Source organism: Eublepharis macularius, chromosome 4 (assembly GCF_028583425.1).
Source record: "Eublepharis macularius isolate TG4126 chromosome 4, MPM_Emac_v1.0, whole genome shotgun sequence".
NCBI lineage: Eukaryota > Metazoa > Chordata > Lepidosauria > Squamata > Eublepharidae > Eublepharis > Eublepharis macularius.
In genome coordinates this window covers 176465913-176486048 of record NC_072793.1, presented here as the reverse complement: position 1 = coordinate 176486048, position 20136 = coordinate 176465913, and the positions used below count along the sequence as shown (strand labels likewise).

The 20136-nt window shown below is 42.2% G+C and overlaps 1 protein-coding gene across 1 annotated transcript in view; it reads right to left on the bottom strand.

The window, feature by feature from the left end:
• Nucleotides 1-19631, bottom strand: part of LOC129327909 (zinc finger protein 721-like) — a 36465-nt gene extending 16834 nt beyond the window's left edge. The window contains exons 1-2 of the mRNA XM_054976656.1: nucleotides 18329-19631; nucleotides 9560-10957 (exon numbers count right to left, since the gene is read on the bottom strand). Of these exons, the coding sequence (XP_054832631.1) occupies nucleotides 9560-10957; nucleotides 18329-19631 (2701 nt within the window). The remainder of the gene's footprint in view (nucleotides 1-9559; nucleotides 10958-18328) is intronic.
• Between the last annotated feature and the right edge of the window lie 505 nt (nucleotides 19632-20136).

Here is a 20136-nt window from a genome sequence, read left to right as displayed (position 1 = left end):
CCAAAACTATCCCAAGACCAACTGCAGCTTCAGTTATCTCTACACTCAAAAAGTGTCAATATGGACGGGGGGGGGGGCTGAATGGGGGAGAAGACAGAAGAGAAGTGAGTGTCTAGTCTTTCTAATAAGCAGAGAGAAGCAGACTGCTCCCCCTCTCTGTGCTGTGCAGGGTGAACTGGAAAATCAGGGAGATAGATTAAAGATGGCGAGCCAAGATGTACCTTTCCTTCTCCGTGCAGCAATCAGGAGGAGAAGCCCGGATCCCGGGTGCTGGAAGTCTCTTGCAGTCCGTGGGAGGCCCAGAGAGACGAAGCGATTCCAGCCAGGGTAGCCCAGCTGTGGGGCTGGGATAGCAGGCAGGACCCAGGAACCGGCTGCAAAAGTTTGGGGGTTGAGGGCTGGCTTTGCTTCTCCTCTCTCTGCATGGAGAGGAAGGCAGCGTCTCTCCTGGGATGGGATTGGTTCCAGGCTAGAAACTTTGGATCTGATTGGGAGGTTTGAAATCTATGGGCGTGGCAGGCAGAGGGAATTCCGTGTATGGACATGACTAGTTCACCTAGCAGATGACCAGCTCAAGCCTGTTTGCACACAGACCTGATTGGCTTTCTTGACTTACCAAAGGCCAGGAGATGGCTGGTGATTTTGTCTTAACCAGCGCATGGGGCTCTGAATTGCAAAGCAGTTTCCTTGACAGTTCTTGAAAATTATTTCCCATCAAATGCTGATCTTTACACATGGCCAAAATTGTAACGATGACCTCGAGGAAGCCAAAGAATAGAACTGTTGTCAAGGGAGTTCCAGACCCCCAGGGGACCCCCCCTGGCCCCCTTCCTGCCTGTGCCTTTTCCATTCCTGCAGACTGATCTTAGTGTCTCAGTTTGATATGAAGCCAGGCCTCTCTCTCTCTCTCTCTCTCTCTCTCTCCTGCAACCTCAGTCCGGCTGAGAAGTCATGGAGGTGACCGGAAAACAGGGCTCCTGCCCAGCGTTGCTTTCAGGGTTATCGCTGAGCACAGATACTCGTGTTGAGGGGAGAAGCTGCTGCATCCAGGCTCATTAGGATGTCTTAGCTCCATGGCCTCTGAGAGTCGCAGTTAGCCCAAAGGGCTAACTTCTAAGTACAGTTTGGGATGACCTGTTTTGCAGGGAAAGAATCAAAGGGATGGGGGTGCTTCCCGGGGGGGGGAGGTGGCCTTCACTTTTGTTAGGAACAGCATGTGTACAACTTGTTAGGATGTGTACAGCATGTTTGGAACAAAACCATGTGTACAACTAAAACTATGAACTTACTGCTCAACTCTTATTAACCGTATCAAAGAATTATCACAATCAATCATAAACATACAAGTAATTGTGCTTAAACACACACACTAGAAAATCACACAGAAAACCTTTTAGCAAAATGTCTGGTTGAGGCAACAAGTAAAAGTAGCTAGAACAGAAAGTCCTTTCAGAATGCCAGCAGTTAACTGAAAGTATGAGACTGAGTCATTCCTGGGGCCATCATTTTGGGAACAAGGGAAGACTTGAACTGGGGGTGCCAAGCTGTCACAGAGCATAGCACCCAGCTTATATTAATTATCAGGGATTGCATCCCATGTGCCAGACAATACAGGCAGCGATGCCTTTCCAAAGTGATGGGGCTTGATTTCATTAGTCCTGCTTCCCAGTTTCTAATGCAAAAAGCCTTTTTCTTTAAAAGTACATTCAGTTGGGAGTGTGTGTATAAGTGTATGGAGATAGCTGGAAACAGGGTTTCTTTACAAAACACACACACACACACACACACACTTTGTAGGGAAGAGACCTTTGCACTCCAGGGTAGATTTCTGCACCCAATTTCTTAAACTCAGAAAATGAGGAAATAAAGTCTCCATCCATACCAGGTGTTAATCAAGCTGTCAGCCCTGCAAGGTAGACCACTTGCTTGCTGAGTCCCTCTAAAACAGGTCAATGAGAGCTGGGCCAATAGGCCAAGATGCTGAATTCACATTGGAGCCCAAAACTCAGTATCACCACACAAGATTCACATATTTCTTAAGAATGGTACCAAAAGATGACATATATAGGAAGTGTGCAAAGATAGGATAAATAAAACAGCAAGGATTAGTTGAGAACAATCCCTAATTTACTGAGAAGTATCTCCTGCCTGATAAAACAGATGTCACCTTGTAAAGTCAAGCTGCAAAGTCCAAGCAGGACTCAACACCACGTTTTCCACTCTCATCCCACAAAGCAACGGTTAGGACCAGCAACCATGTCCGACAGCCGGCCCAATAGCAAAGAACTAGCTTAGAAAGTCCATTTTTATTTCATATCGGCCTGCTCAAATTCATTTTTAGATTTCTCAAAGTCATAATGACTCTTGTCTAGTTTGAATCGCTCCAAAATTTGCATACATGGAAACCACTGACAGGCGTGCCCTTCTGTTGCTAAGTCCTCTCTTGATTTAATTTTTTTTTTAATTCAGCAACTTTTATTAATTATAGAACGGAGACAATAACAATAAACATTAAATAGCAAATACATGGAGTAATATAGTGGTTATACAAGATTGCAGGTTTCGAAGAAAAACATTTAAAACACTTGTTTACTGTAATTTGTAGTTCACACACCACAAAAAAAAATTCACAATATATTGGTATAGATAGTTTAGTTTGTAGTGCTAGACTTTCAATATATCTTGATAAAGATGGTTGGGGGGAGTGTTTCGGTTTTGTCAATAAAATCTAAAGAAGACCACCATTTTTCATAGTAGTTAGATGTAGAGGAATTAGCCAATAAATTGTCTGTTATTTTATCTATAATGAGCTGGTCCCACACTCTGGAGTACCAGTGGTTTAAGGATGGTGGAGACTGATTTTTCCAAAAATATGCTAGTGATGATTTTGCTATAGCAAGTAGGTTATTAATTAGATCTCGTTGAGGTGTTGGCACTTTTACCCCTTGCCATAGATTTTAAAAAATTAATTGAGGCTCTAAGGGTATGTCATAGTTTGTTATTCATTTTATTTGCTTTAAAATCTCCCCCCAGAATGTTTTGATTTTAGGGCACTGCCACTCTTGATTTAATTTTTATTGGTCCTGAGAGAATTCCAGTAAATCCTGATAAGTTAACCATTTAGGTGGACTAACCATTTCCCTTCTAAAATGAGCTTCTTGCGATGACAGCCAGAGAGGTATTTTCGAACAAAACCTAAATTCGTATTTATTCCATAATCTCAGGATTACATAATGATTATTAAACTCTGCGTTGGCTTTAACTTTGTCATACCATAGATATCCATGGCACCCAAATTTTAGATCATGCCCCTCCAGGTCCAGTAATCTTCTATTTTTTAACAATATCCATTTCTTCATCCAAACCAAACAGCTGCAAAATATAATCTCAAATCTGGGAGGCCCAAACCTCCTCTTTTGTGTTCTGTAGGACCTTAAATTTAACCCTTGGCTTTTTGCCCTGCCATATGAATCTCAATATATCCCTCTGCCATTGCTTAAATGCCGTCTCTGTTCTCAACACAGGAATTGTCTGAAATAGGAATAGGAATGTCTAGGTAAGACATTCATTTTAATTGTAGCTATTCTTCCCAACTGTGATAATTGAATTTTATCCCATTTTAGCAGATGGGATAAAATCTTTGTTTTTAACATGCCATTTGGGCCAGAGGCATGAACCGAAAGGCAAGAGCCAATGGGACCTTGGCCTTCAGCTCATCATCTAGCCATCAGGGGCTCCTGGCAAGAGGGGAGAGACCCCCATCCCCTCCAACCAACAACACAACCAGCCTGTGAACGACCTCCTGGAGGAGCAACCTTGGTCAACCTTCAGACTTGGCTTAGATGTACTTGAATCTGCATGGAGGAGGGCAGCTCCTTCCCTTGAACTTGCCTCTCTGTGGATCCATTCCACATTAACTTGTCAGCTAGACACCTAGAACATACTCTGCATATGTCTGCTCTTGAAGTTATAAATTCCATCAAATAGAAAATGCCTCAACCTTATTTTTTTTCACATGCGTTTTTTGTTGGCTCTGGCCACAAGCATTTTCTTATTGGCATATTGTTATACCAGGAACTATGGATGCTCTGAATTCTTACCTCCAGGAATTCAGAGAACCCACTGCAGCATTGTTACAAAGCCACATTATAGAGATATGAAAGTGCAAAGATTTAAGAAATAATGCCAAAGCCCAAAAACGAAAACAAAACAAAAAAACAAACAAAAAAAACTCATAGATAGGATATAGGGATTAGTTATAAGTGTTTGTGAAATAAGAGAGTGGAATTAAAATAAAGTGCCAAATTGTATGCCTTTTGCTTTTTGATATTATTGTAGTAGATTGGAACTTGTGTTATATAAGAGAAGCAGAATTATATATATCAAATCATGGCTTCTAAATTTAAAATGACCACTCTGAATGTAAGAGGTTTGGGAAACCCTATAAAGCGGAGAAGAGTTATTTCATTGTTGGCCAAAACTAAATCTCAGGTAATTTTTCTACAGGAAACTCATGCTAAAAATAATGATACAGATATTTTAAAGGCAAGCTGGATTCATTCACAATACTATGCAGCAGGTAATTCAAAATCGAGGGGGGTGGCAATACTATTTACAAAGGATCTTCTATTTCAACATAAAAAACCCTCAAAGATCCTAAAGGAAGATTCATTTTTGTTAAAGGTTTAATTCAAGAACAAAACTACACCTTCGCATCCATTTATGCCCCTAATAATCAACAATTAAATTTCATAGAAGAAACACTAGGAAAACTGGAGAAATTTCAGGACGGTCATTTTATAGTAGGGGGGGACCTAAACTACATAATGGATTACAAATGGGACAGAACACACTTTGAGAAAAGAACCACTCAAAAAAATAGGAAGACAAAGTTGCCACCCATCTTAAAAAGACATAACCTTATTGACATATGGAGACATCTACACGTAGGGGAAAAGGATTATACTTATTACTCTCAAAGGCACAACTCATATACCAGGATTGACTTTATTTTAGTTTCTGAATCAATGCTTGAGCAAGCGATTGATTCCCAAATTGGATCGTGCCTAATCTCTGATCACTCCTGGGTCAATGTATTAATAGCATCAGAAACACAAAAACAGCTCCAAACAATGGTGTTTGCCGAAACATTTACTCTATAATCACCAAGCAGCTAAAGAAATAGAAAGAATCCTAGAAAGAGCCATAGCTGATAATAACTCTGAAGAAATAAAGGCTAATATACTTTGGGATACGATTAAGACAGTATCAAGAGGACATATTATAGCGCTTTCAGCGAATATAAACAAAGAAAAATTAAAATATAGACAGGATTTAGCAGAGTCCATTAAAAGTTTGGAGGAAGAGCATAAATTGACAGGAAGCAAAAAAACGTACCAAATATTAACTGCCCAACGTAAAATTTTAGAAACGCTTGACAGTAACAGTGTACATAGAAGTTTAATTAAGTCTAAGCAAAGATATTGGTTTAATACTCCAAAAGCCCTAAGAACTCTATCGAATAAAATAAAACAGAAGAATTTGAAAAATAACATTCACCTACTTCAAGATGAAAATAAAGTAAATTGCCATGATTCCAAATCAATTTTGCAAGTATTTAGAGAATTTTACACGAATTTGTATTCATCAATAAACCCCAAACAAACTAAGATTATGGATTTTCTACACTCACTTAAAAATGTAAAGAAATTGGAAGAGAACCATAGATTAATTTTAGAAAAACCTATCTCCTTACAGGAAACCCTAGAAGCAATTAAGTTAGCCAAAAATAACAAAGCCACGGGACCTGATGGATACCCATCGGAGTTCTATAAAAAAATATGCCACATTGCTAGCTCAACATCTAACTAATACTTGCAATTTAGTTTTGGATGAATGTAAATTACCCCCTACCTGGAACATGGCCGATATAGTGGTTATACATAAACAAGGAAAAGACCCAACAAAAGCTGATTCATACAGACCAATATCACTTCTCAATCATGATTATAAATTATTTACATCAATTTTGGTTCGACGTTTAAACTCATTCATAAGCAATTATATCCATAACAATCAGGCAGGTTTTATACCCAAAAGAGAAATTACAGACAATATTTATAAAACGTTAAATTTGATTGAGTATTGCAAAAACAACAGGACTGAAGCATTGTTCCTATTTTTAGATATCCAAAAAGCATTCAATTCGGTTGAGAAAAAATACTTATGTAGCACCCTTCAATTTCTAGGCTTTGGTGAGAAATTCTTAAACACTATTGGAGCTATATATTCGCAACCTACAGCTAACATTAGACTTAATGGTCTACGTTCAGAAAAAATTGTAATCAATAGAGGCACTAGACAGGGCTGTCCGCTATCTCCCATGCTTTTTGCTATAGCTTTGGAACCCTTCGCAATAGCTTTAAGGGAAAATGAAAATATACTTGGAATCCCTATCAAAGATAGTTCTTTCAAAATCTCACTTTTCGCTGATGACATGCTAATTTACTTAACTAACCCAACAACCTCAATGATACATCTCCACCCCTTGTTAACTGAATTTGGTGCTATATCTGGCCTGGTTGTTAATCAAAATCACAAATTCTTCCTATCAATCTGTCTAAAAGTACTGAAAACATAATTTGTAAACAGTATAAATATCAATGGGCCTCAAATCATCTAACTTACCTCGGCATTAATATTACTTCCAAATTAAACGACCTCATCAAATTGAATCACCAAAGAATAGCAAACCAAATTAAAGCAGAAATCATCAATTGGAATAAACTAAAACTTAACTGGTTCGATAGATTCCATCTAATAAAATCATTTATATTACCTAAGTTTCTTTTCGTTTTCAGAGCAATCCCAGTAACAATTCCCATAACGCTAATTACTCAATGGCAAACAATGATCAATAGTTTCTTATGGCAAAATAAGCATCCAAGAATTTCATATTCCACGTTCAGACGAAAATCTAGAGACGGAGGTTTTAATTATCCAGATCTTAATTTATATCAAGCAGCAATTAGACTTCTAAACTTACTCCAACTCATCTCTGTGGAAACTACAGCAGAATGGATCACCCTTTCCAATACTCAATTGGACAAATTCTCCTTCAGTGATTTAATATGGAACAAACAAATAAATAGACCCAAAAGCATTAACAAAAATACGTTTTTATTAGCAATTTTGCAGATATGGGACAAATTTAAGCTAAACTCATTCCAGAAAAATCCAGATTCTCCTCATTTGTTAATCAGTCTTGGTTTCCTCCAGGTCAAGAATCAGATTTCATAAACATATTTCAACAGGCTAAGATAACAAGATTAATCGACATAGCTACAAACTCAGGCCTGATGGAGAAATCAGAAATAGAAGACAAATTAATGCAAAAACTGTTATGGTTTAGATACTTACAGATTAAAAATATGATGGAACAAATAGGCATAAAATCAATAATGAAAACTCCCCTAACGGAATTTGAAATGATATTACGATCTTATACAGTTCAAAAAAAAGGAATGATTTCCATACTTTACACTACATTACTGAACACACTGAACAAAAAGCAAATTCTTTGTCAATCCAGCTGGGCCAAAGATTGCAATGTAGATTAATCTCTTGAGACATGGAATAAGATTTGGACTTCAGCTATATTTAGATCAAATGTTACCCTAACTAAGCTGCAAACATTTAAGATTATTCACAGGTGGTATCTTACGCCTAAGAGACTATCCTATATATATCCATGAGCTTCCCCACAATGCTGGAAAAATTGTGGAGAGACGGGTACGTTTGCCCATTGTTGGTGGGGCTGCCCTTTTATAAAAAGTTATTGGGAAAAAGTGATTGAATCAATCAGAACAATTACAGGATATGAAGTCCCTTTGGATCCCAAAATCATTTTTTTAGATCAGTGGGAAGACTTAGCAATACCTATGATTAGAAGAGAATTGATTGCAACTCTTTTCATAGTAGCAAAAAATGAGATAGCGTTGGTCTGGAAGAAAGATCATGCACCCTCTGTAGATTCATGGTTTGAAAAAGTATGGAATCATTTCATAATGGAAAAAAACCCATAATGACCTTTATATAGCTGAACAGTTTCCTGCAGATTCCAAGTTCATGGAAAAATGGCTTCCATTTTTTGAATATGTTGATAAAAATAATATCCAGCCTAGATCAAAAATACTTCAAACAATTACTCGCTCTAGAAGCTTTACATTATAGCTTATAAGTTTTGTTGTACTACATAGCTTTCAACTGTATGTGCTTAACTCCCTCCTGTATCACAATAGTTTTGTACTTGTTAATGTTTCGGTTTATATGTGTACGTTTGTATGTTGTAATGGTTTAACTGCAATAAAAGTTTAAAAAAAGAAAAGAAATAATGCCAAAGCCCTTGTGGTCCAGGGGTGGGAGGTGGCCAGTTCCAGGGCCAGAAATAGTACTGGATTTTGAAAAGGATACAGTTGCTGCTTCTCCAGGCTCTACATCCAAGAGGACAGTTTGTCATACTGGAGCTGGCCTCTGTCTCCTCACTTTTCGGCTTTCTGGTTTGAAGCACAAGAGAGGGCACTTTGGAATGGGTGGTGAAACTGTTCCCCTTTTAAGTTTCCTTATCCAAAGGTGGCAATGTATTCTTTGAACTGAGACTGAAGCTTTCCACACAGTGTTGGCATTTATATGATTTTGCCTTGAATGAATTCTTTGATGGTAATTCAAATGTCCACTAAGATGAAAGCTTTTTTCACACTCCAGGCATTTTTACATTTTTCTCTCCTGTATGAATTTCTTTATGGCAAGTAAGGTGCAAACTCTGCTTGAAACTTTGCCCACACTCTAGACATTAGTATGTTTTTTCCTCTGTGCGATTTCTGTGATGGGAAGTAAGGTTGTCATTCCAACTAAAGCTTTTTCCACACTTGAGGCATTTATATGGTGTGATGGATTCAGCTTCAAAAGTTGAATTGACAGACAATAAGAGTATGATTGACATACCCCGCCCCCCCCCCATGTTGCGAGGCTGAAATGGCAGTTGGGGATGGAATGTTGAGGGGCTGACAGTTGGAGCAGACGGACAAGTGAAAGGGAGTTGGAGTCTGGCTTTGGACCAGTGAGGGTCAGCCAGTAAATCCTCTATCTGAGGAAGTAATGTTTGTGAATCACTTTTAGTCCTTGGACTAAAGTGGGAAAAACCAGCACTAACTGCTGCTTAGACTCAAGAGATCCCGGAATTTCAGTGGGCCAAGGAAGTGGGTAGAAAGGAGTCTCCCCTTGAGCACCAGCAACAGGGATATAGCTCATAAGTATAATGCCTGCTCAGTATGTAGTAAGAGTTTGATTGACTCTCATGTCTGGAGAGGAGGGAAAATCATACTGTGCCTGTGCTTTAAAAGTAGAGCATTTGTAAAGCAGGGTCAACCTCTGAAAGATGCCAGCAACTTAGACAGATGCCAAGAGTTTTGTGCCTCACACCAGTGAAATTACTGTACGTATGGTTTCTCCCCTGTGTGAATTCTTTGGTGGGAAGAAAGGTGGTGACCCTGACTGAAGCTTTTTCCACACTCCAGGCATTTATATGGTTTCTCCCCCGTGTGAATTCTTTGATGGACAGTAAGATTTCTACTGTCAGTAAAGGCTTTTCCACATTCCAGGCATTTATATGGTTTGTCCCCTGTGTGAATTCTTTGATGGGACGAAAGGTGGTCACTCCGACTGAAGCCTTTTCCACACTCCAGGCATTTATATGGTTTCTCCCCTGTGTGAATTCTTTGGTGGGAAGTAAGTTTGGAATTCCGACTGAAGCTTTTTCCACACTCCAGACACTTATATGGTTTCTCCCCTGTGTGAATACTTTGATGGACCGTAAGATTTCCACTCTCACTAAAGCCTTTTCCACACTCCAGGCATTTATACGGTTTCTCCCCTGTGTGAATTCTTTGGTGGGAAGAAAGGTGGTTACTCCGACTGAAGCCTTTTCCACACTCCAGGCATTTATATGGTTTCTCCCCTGTGTGAATTCTTTGGTGGCAAGTAAGTTTGGAATTCCGACTGAAGCTTTTTCCACATTCCAAGCATTTATATGGTTTCTCCCCTGTGCAAATTCTTTGATGGGCAATAAGACCTCCCTTCCGACTGAAGCTTTTCCCACACTCGAGGCATTTATATGGTTTCTCCCCCGTGTGAATTCTTTGATGGACAGTAAGATTTCCACTCTCACTGAAGCTTTTTCCACACTCCATGCATTTATATGGTTTCTCCCCTGTGTGAATTCTTCGATGGACAGTAAGACTTCCACTCTCACTGAAGCCTTTTCCACACTCCAGGCATTTATATGGTTTCTCCCCTGTGTGAGTTCTTTGGTGGGAAGAAAGGTTCTTACTCCGACTGAAGCTTTTTCCACATTCCAGGCATTTATATGGTTTCTCCCCTGTGTGAATTCTTTGATGGACAGTAAGACTTCCACTCTCACTGAAGCCTTTTCCACACTCCAGGCATGTATATGGTTTCTCCCCTGTGTGAATTCTTCGATGGACAGTAAGACTTCCACTCTCACTGAAGCCTTTTCCACACTCCAGGCATTTATATGGTTTCTCTCCTGAGTGAATTCTTTGATGGACAGTAAGTTTTCCCCGGTCAGTAAAGCTTTTACCACACTCCAGGCATTTATATGGTTTCTCCCCTGTGTGAGTTCTTTGATGGGATGAAAGGTGGTTACTCCGAATGAAGCTTTTTCCACACTCCAGGCATTTATATGGTTTCTCCCCTGTGTGAATTCTTTCATGGACAGTAAGACTTCCACTCTCACTGAAGCCTTTCCCACACTCCAAGTGTTTATATTTTTTCTCCCTGGTTTGGGTTCTTTGATGGCAATTCATATTGATATACGAATTTTCAGGAAAATTTTCTTCACATGCAGGGCCTTTATTCTGGTTTTCTCCTTTGTATGTTTCTGTAATTAATGGAGCTTCATGAGAGTCACCACCCTTTAAGTGACTGGAATTACTCCTCCCTTTCCACTCCTCATTCCTTAGGATATTGCAGTATGGAAGGTTCTCATTCACATCTGGATAAGTCTCTTCTTTTTCTGTTGCTGGATATTCTTTTGTTTCATATGTAGGCTCTGACAGACTTCCTCCTGAATGAAAAAAGAAACCAGGCATTAATACAGGTGGGGGTGGGGAGGGTTGGAGAGCTTGAATTTTAAGGAATTGACTAAATGAACTGCTGTTGGGAATGAAAGAAAAGAAAGGTTTGGCATGTGCACACACTTAAAAAAGGTTTAAACATTAAAAAAACATTTTGTAATACACCCGTACTTCTCTCCTTTCCCTTCCATGGAGATCAAGAGAGAATATCTCTGGAAGGGTTCAGCCCAGCGCCTCTCATTGGAGAATAAAACTTGGTTCTCCAGCTGAAAGGAACGGAGAATGGTGGGGTGGGGGGGAGGTATCAATTTTAGTTTAGACTGACAACCCTGAACCTTGTTGAGCTCCTGATTGTTTCTAGAAAAATCCCTGACGGCAGAGATGAACTGCCAACAAAACAATCAAAAGGACTGGTGTAATGATTCCAAGTAAATGTGTGCATGTATCTTCAAATGCTTGGTTTGAGCTAGGTGAAGAGTGGGGGTGAGAGAGGGAAGAATGAGTGATATGATTGGTTGATGACTGAGAGTGTGGGCGGAGTGAATGCAGTTTGAGACTGACAGGGCAGACAGAAAGGTTTCAGTCAGAAGAAAGCAGGCTAGCTGTGTGCTGCCTGAATATGTTGAAGTGTTTTATGAGAGAAATATAACCTGTGTGGAACCTGAACTGAGCATGTTTGTGAAAGGACACTCAGTCAGGGAAAGAGAGGCCAGCTGTGTGCTGCCTGAGCAGGTTTCATATTTCTGTGAATGAGAGTCAGAGAAAGAGAGGCTAGCTGTGTGCTGCCTATATTTGAAGTATTTGTGAGAACTATTGAGTCTAGTGAAGGAGGCTAACTGTGTGTGAAGCCTTAGAAGAGATCTGTGTGAATGAGTTTATAGGAAGTAACTTTAAGAACTAAGAACTACTTTTATGAAACCAATACGCTTCTTGAAAAGTAAACATTTATTTTGTTTTGTTATATCCCATTGTAGCTGTCATTGCTATATCCCATTCATATCCTCAGGGCCACATAGAACCACGAAGGAGCCTGACGCTTAAACATGTTATCAAAGGGGAAATTTGAGTAAAATATTTTGGAATAATATATTCCTAGTGGCAGCAAACTACCCAGAGGGTGTAAGGGGAAGATTAAAAGAAAAATCTACCCCAAAGAAAGTACAGGTCGTAACAACTGGTCTCAACCATCTGAAAATACAAGGGGACCACTGGTCCCAGAAGACCACACTAACAATATAGAATTTTGTTCTTCAAAGTGCTAGTGCAAAGTGAATTTTTTCCCCCAATAACTTATAATCTACTCCATGCATAGGTATTCAGACCCAATGCTCAATAGTCCAATATAACAGTTCCAATTCCTAAATGATGACAGGCAACAAGAGTACTGAATTCATATGATGCAATGTCCAATATGAAATCTGTTGTTTCTTCTTCTGTAGGCAAAAGCCGTCATTGGAGGATGACAAAGAAATCCCCATGGGAGACAGGAATGGAATATAGGTCTCCTGGGCAGTTGGCAAGCACAGCGACAGCAGTTGTAACAGCCCGTTTCACATTGTTGCGCTTTATGATGCTTGTAAGGAAGAGAAGTGCCTATTTAGTGAAGATACTTGTTGAAGAGGATGTGTTAAATGATGGGGACTATTGAGAATTGGGTCTGAATACCTGTGCATGGAGTAGATTATAAATTATTGGGTAAAATGTCACTTTGCACTAACACTTTGAACAATAAATTTCTATATTGTTAGTGTGGTCTTCTGGGACCTGTGGTCCCCTTGTCTTTTCAGAGATGAGCTGCCACCAGCTTCAGTTCTACCCACAGCAGAAAGAGCAGCAGTTCTGAACCTTCTGTTCCCCTTAAAGGAAGAGGTCCTCCTGCCTCCCTTGCGGGCCAACTCCTCACCCGCATCTCTCAGGGCTCTTGGCCTACCTGGCGGCCGCTCCAACTTGCCCTTTAATTTTTTCCCCCCGCATTCCTCTGCCAGAGGGCAAAATCATATTCCTCACTGTTCTCTGCTGGGGGTTTGAAAGACAAGAACTGGGTTCACATGAGTGTAGTCTGGAGCTACTTTGGGGCATCTCTCTTAATGCTTTGTTTCAGACTGTTGTAATCTGAGTCTGATTTCATTTTTTTCTTTGTAAATTATTTTTTATTGGTTTTTATAATTGGAAAGGGAATTATAAAAACATTTCAGTAACAGATTTGTGTGCAAGACCTTCATTGTGTAATCAATATTTCAAAAAATTTTCTATATAACCATCAATCCATTAAAAAAAGCGATTGAGTAACCGAATATCGCCCTTTTTCTTTTCTCCCCCCCTTTATATCTTCAACTTTCCCTTTAGATCTCTCCAAGCATTATTTGATTTCATTGTTCTTTTATCTACTTATTCCATTTCTTATCTCATTTCTTACAATTTTTTAAAAATATATTATGTTTACATCATTTTAAGTCACATTTTCCATCCCTTAGATTTTAAGCCGAGGGTGTTAATCCCTTAGTCATTCCAGGAACAGAACAGAGGAAAAGGACAGAGGAAAAGAGCAGAAAGATAAGTGACCATTGCTATATATCATTATAAAAAGACATTTTTGCACCAGTCTTCTCTCAATCTTTCATCCGTCTAATCCAAGCCATCTAGAATTATACACTTGCATTTTCATTGTAGTGAGGCTGGGAAAACAAAATAAGCATATAAAACGATTTGGTTTATATTAGGGTGCATGGATAGAATCAAAGCAGTGTAGAAAAAAAGAGATCACTCCTACGTAGGCATATGGCTAGATTTACAATGGTTGTTTGTTTGTTTAACGATTGCAAAGGACTGGGAATTGATAAACAGGCACTTGATGTGTCCTTGGAGAATGTTACATATCCTCTGAGAAGGAACTTCATTGAAGCCGAGGTGCCCAGGGAAGAAGGGTACAAAATCCAAGGGTACAAAACCCCTTGTCATTCAGTCTGAGCCCCAAAGTTCTAAGATAGATTATTTGTAGAAATAATACAGAGCTAGCCTAAGGATTTCAGAAATAGAGGAATCATATGCTCTGGTGCAGGGGAGATGTGGGGAAGTGAAACAACTAGGAAGCCAGTGGAATGCAAGGGGGGTTGTAATGGCCTGGCCATAAAGATTACAGATTCCACTCGGATGACAGGGCTGAACAGAGAGATCCAGCTAACTTCGATATCAATGGAAGACTCAAGGCCTTTAGACACTTGCTCATGACACTGGGGTGCCAAGATTGGGGTGCATGGATAGAATCAAAGCAGCGTAGAAAAAAAGAGATCACTCCTACGTAGGCATATGGCTAGATTTACAATGGTTGTTTGTTTGTTTAACAATTGCAAAGGACTGGGAATTGATAAACAGGCACTCGATGTGTCCTTGGAGAATGTTACATATCCTCTGAGAAGGAACTTTGTTGGCTCCAAGGTGCCAAGGGAAGAAGAATGTGTTCATTTGAAATGATATATATTGTTAATTTGTGAATGGGCATAACTAATTACGACCAAAATGGAATCGGCCAATGTACTCTTGCTAGGTCATTTGCACATTCATTAAGGTTGACCAATGAAAATGCCAATTGCTAATTAATCCAAGGGTACAAAACCCCTTGTAATTCAGTCTGAGCCCCAAAGTTCAAGGCGCTTTTCATACTTCGTAATTGTAATTGTAATAGTAATTTTCATCCTTCAGTTCAAGGGGCTTTTCATCCTTCATAATTGTATTATTCTTCCTTGCGTATAAGCAGTGAAGGCCTATAGTTATCCCCCTCAATTGTACTTCAGTTTGTGTGTTCTTTATTGATTGGGCAAAGAAAACAGAGTTGCGCTTACCGTAACTACGGTTCATTGACGTCTTCTGTGCAGACACACATGGGACTGCGCCTGCGCAGGCCTGCAGACCGGATTTTCCTTTACTAGCTAACGTCCACTAGGGGGCGCACGTCCGATCCAATGCACATGTGCGGCCGCTTCACGTGCGAGCGACATTGGGCGACATCGCCCCCTTCCCCTCAGTTTCTCCTTTGCCGCCGAAGCCTTCACATTATCTGGAAGAACACAGCGGGGTAGGAGAGAGGGTTGTGTGTCTGCACAGAAGACGTCAATGAACAGTAGTTACAGTAAGCGCAACTCTGTTTTCACTGTCCATCTTCTGTGCAGCCCCACATGGGAGACTCACAAGCCACTTACCCAGGAGGCGGGCATGTGTTCCCACTGAAAAAGAGACTGAAGTACTGCTTGACCAACAGCAGCCTCTTTCCTTTCACACACATCTAGTGCATAATGCTTAGCAAATGTGTCAGGAAACGACCACGTTGCAGCCCTGCAGATGTCTTGCAAGGACACACCCCTAAAGAAGGCCGCCGAGGCAGCTTGTGCTCTGGTGGAATGAGCTTTTACTTCCAAAGGGCAAGGTAACTTAGCATGCGAGTAGCAAGCTCTAACAGTCTGAGTAACCCAGCGAGAAAGTGACTGAGCTGTAGCAGCTTTTCCCTTCCTGGGCCCATAATAGCACACAAACAGTTGTTTGGCACTCCTAAACTGTGACGTACATTGGAGGTAAAATAAAATAGCCCTTCTCACATCCAAGGAATGTAAGGCCCTTTCAGAGTTATCGGAAGGGTCAGGAAAAAAGATAGGCTGGACAATGTCCTGTGAGGTATGAAATTGAGTGGAGACTTTAGGTCTAAAACGAAGGTCAGGTCTCAGAACCACTTTATTTTGATGGACCTTCAAAAAGGGAGGATCCCACCTTAGGGCAGCCAACTCGCTAACTCTGCGGGCAGAGGTAATGGCGACCAAGAAAGCCACCTTCCAGAACAACCATTTCAATTCACAAGTGGCCAGTGGTTCGAAGGGTGATCTCATAAGCCCTGCCAAAACTACTTGCAGTGACCATTGGGGAACAATTTCCTTGACTTGTGGAAACATGTTATACAACCCTTTCAAAAAAGACTTCGACAAACTGTGGGAGAACACCATCTTCCCGTCTATTTTAGGGTGGAAGGATGAAATGGCAGCCAAATAAACTTTAATAGAGGAATTAGAGAGTCCCCCGTCCTTTAGAAACAGGAGGAACTCAAACACAGAAGACAACTGGCAATCCCAAACATTCACTCCTTTGTCAGTAGCCCAGGATTCAAAACGCTTCCATATAGCTGAATATGACCTGCGAGTGGTGTCCCTATGTGCATTCAGCAAAATTTCCGCTACCCTGTCAGACATCCCTTCCGCCCCTGAATGTGCCAAGCAGTGAGGTTGAGTTTGGGTAGGTCGTGATACCAAACCCCTCTGTCGGACAGAAGGTCCGGGTTCAGTGTGAACCGATAATATGACCCCTGTGAAAGCTGCATGACATGTTGGAACCAAGCTTGTCTGGGCCAGAAGGGCGCTACTAGAATTAAGTGGGGCCCATCCCTCTGGATCTTGCTGACGACCCGAGACAATAGAGGGGACGGGGGAAGGCATAAAACAGGTGCCCTGTCCAGCGTATCTGGAACGCGTCCCCTAGGGAATGGTGACTTAGACCTCCCCTGGAACAGAATTGTGGGGCCTTCTTGTTGGTCCCTGACGCAGAGAGGTCTACGTCTGGGAACCCCCAGTCCAAAAAGATGGCATTCAGGTAGTTGTCTGCTACGGTCCATTCGTAGCTGTCGAATCGCATCCGACTCAGTTTGTCTGCGATGACATTGGTGGTGCCAGGAATATGGACCGCATGAATGAACACGCCTCTGTCCATGGCCCATTCCCAAATCCGAACGGCCTCATCGCAGAGGGCCTTGGAGGTAGTGCCACCTTGCTTGTTCAGGTAGATCATCGTGGTGCAATTGTCCGTGAGCACCTGAACGGACTTCTGCTGCAGCGTGTCTGCGAATGCGATAAGGGCATAACGGACCGCTCTCAATTCTAGCAGGTTAATGTGATCTTCCCTTTCCTGCTCTGACCAGAACCCATGTGCCCTAAGGGCACCACACTGGGCTCCCCATCCTATCGTGGAGGCATCAGTCGCGATTGTGATCTCGGTTTGGATGGACCCAAAAGCAACACCCCCAAGGAGGTTAGCCTCATCAAGCCACCATCGTAAGGCCCGGATAATCCCTCTGGGGATGGAATACCGCTTATTCTGGGACTCGTGTTCAAAATCATGAACCGATAGGAACCACAGCTGGAGAGGTCGCATGTGCAACCGGGCCATAGGGGTGACTGCTGTGGAAGAGGCCATGAGGCCCAGCAGCCACTGGATAGCCGTTACGGACTGGAACCTACATCTAGAGAAAAGATTCACCATCCTGCCAATTTTTAGTGCACGCTCCCTGGGCAGAAAACCTCTGTTTACATCACCATCCAGTTCCATACCGATAAACAGTATCCTCCTGGACAGGGTAAGGTTAGACTTTGTTAGATTAACCAAAAGCCCTAACCGGGAGCAGGTGCGCATCACCTTATCAATTTGGACAAGGAGCGCATCAGCAGAAGGTGCTGCCAGAAGCCAATCATCAAGATAGGGGTAGATGGTACAACCTTCTTCCCTTAAGTATGCAACCACAACAGCCATACATTTAGAAAAAACTCGGGGGGGCTGTTGAGAGTCCAAAGGGAAGCACCTGGTAATGGTAGGCCTTATCATTACAAAGGAACCTAAGGTATTTCCGATGATGAGGATGGATGGCAATATGGAAGTATGTGTCCCTGAGATCCAGGACGGCTAACCACATGTCCTCAGGCATTAGCTGGAGGACTGTATTCAAGGTAAGCATCCTGAACCGCTTAACGAGAACGAATTTATTCAATTCTCTCAGGTCTAGAATGGGTAGCACCCCTCCATCCTTCTTGTCTACCAGGAACATTCTAGAGTAAAAACCCAAGAGGGGGTCATGAGGAGTACCTCCTGTACAGCCCCCTTCTCCAGTAGTGCTACAACCTCAACCTGTAACTTATCAGAAGAGGATTGTACTGAGTGGTCAGGAAGAGACAACACTGGGTAAACATCAAACTGAATTTTATAGCCAACTGCAACGATGTTAAGAACCCAACTATCAGAGGTAATCTCTGCCCATGCTGATGCAAACTGAACCAATCTGTTCCCAAACACGACAGACTGTTCGAATTCTAGTCAGAACTGCTTAGGTTGCGTTGCTGACTCTTTGACATCGTGGGCTTGTTGATTACGACGTGGTCGATAGGCAGGCCTACAGCGCTGAAAGGAACTTGCAGGCGGCTGGAATTGCCTGTAGGACCCATAACGTGGATACGGTTGGTATCTCTGCTGTCGCCCACGATAGCCCTGTGAGGAACGATACTGGAATCGATTCTCGGTGAACGGCCTGGTCAGGAGAATACCGTAAGAGCGGGCTGTGAGTCGATCTTTTCTTTTTTGCGACAAATATTCATCCGTCTTGGATGAGAACAGAGATGGGCCTTCGAAAGGTAGATTCTCCACTTTGTTACATGTCTTGACCGGCAATGCAGTCGTGCGGAGCCACGAGTGTCTGAAGAGTACGATGGATGATGCTAATGCCCTCGCAGAGGTGACAACTGTGTCGCAGCCCGCATTTATTTGTTGCTGAGACAGCCGCAGGGCCTCATCAAGAACCACCTTTGCCAACACCCTCTGGTCTGCAGGAAGTTTTTCCATAAAGGCCGCCATGCGGTTCCAGAGGAAAATTTGATATGCTCCCATGATGGCTGAGTAGTTGGAGATTTTCAGCATCAGGGCTGCAGAAGAGTATAATTTCTTGCCCAAGGAATCCAATTTTCTGCTCTCCTTATCGATGGGCACAGCATAAGACCCTTGGCGTTGATGGGTCTGCATTTCCTCAGTAATGAGGGAAGAAGGAGGTGGATGCGCAAAGAGATATGTACAGACGTCGTCTCTTGTCTTGTACAGAGCCTCTAGCTTGCGAGATGTTGGGTACACAGAAGCCGGCTTATCACAGATGTTGTTAATGATTTCCACCAAGCCCTCGGTGAAGGGCACAGCATAAGACCCTTGGCGTTGATGGGTCTGCATTTCCTCAGTAATGAGGGAAGAAGGAGGTGGATGCGCAAAGAGATATGTACAGACGTCGTCTCTTGTCTTGTACAGAGCCTCTAGCTTGCAAGATGTTGGGTACACAGAAGCCGGCTTATCACAGATGTTGTTAATGATTTCCACCAAGCCCTCGGTGAAGGGCACAGCATAAGACCCTTGGCGTTGATGGGTCTGCATTTCCTCAGTAATGAGGGAAGAAGGAGGTGGATGCGCAAAGAGATATGTACAGACGTCGTCTCTTGTCTTGTACAGAGCCTCTAGCTTGCAAGATGTTGGGTACACAGAAGCCGGCTTATCACAGATGTTGTTAATGATTTCCACCAAGCCCTCGGTGAAGGGGAAAGCGATGGTTGGAGGATTCCCAGACTGGACATACTGCAGAATCTTATCTTTTGGTTTAGGATCTACAGCAGAGATCTCAATATCCAAAGAACGAGCCATTCGGACCATCTGTTCAGTATAGAGCCGGTAGTCCTCAGATGGTGATACACAACCGGTCCCAATGATGATGTCATCCGGTGATGGGTCAGACGGAGGGCTGGGACTCGGGCCCTGGTAAGGTTCTGTATGTTGGTAAGGCGAGACGTGCCTGGGAGAACCATAGTGGGAGAACTCACTCCGAGTGTCACCCCAATAATCCCTGCCAAACGATGGAGAGCTGGCATACAGGGAACCCTCTCTATCATATCCACTCTGAGGGAGGTGATAAGGCTGGTCCTCTCTATCCGCGTAGTCACCAGCATGCCACTTCTGGGCAACCCGAGGTTGAGTGTCGGGCAGGTCACCATCATCATCAGTGGAGTGGTACAATGGAGGTGACAGGTGCGGTGACGGAGTCAAGGGCTTCTCCCAGAGCACCTCATCTGTTTGGACCGAAGCCGACTGCCTGTGCTTCTATTTCTTTTTCGACTTCTTCTCGCCCTTGGCGGCTGAAGTCTGATCGGCG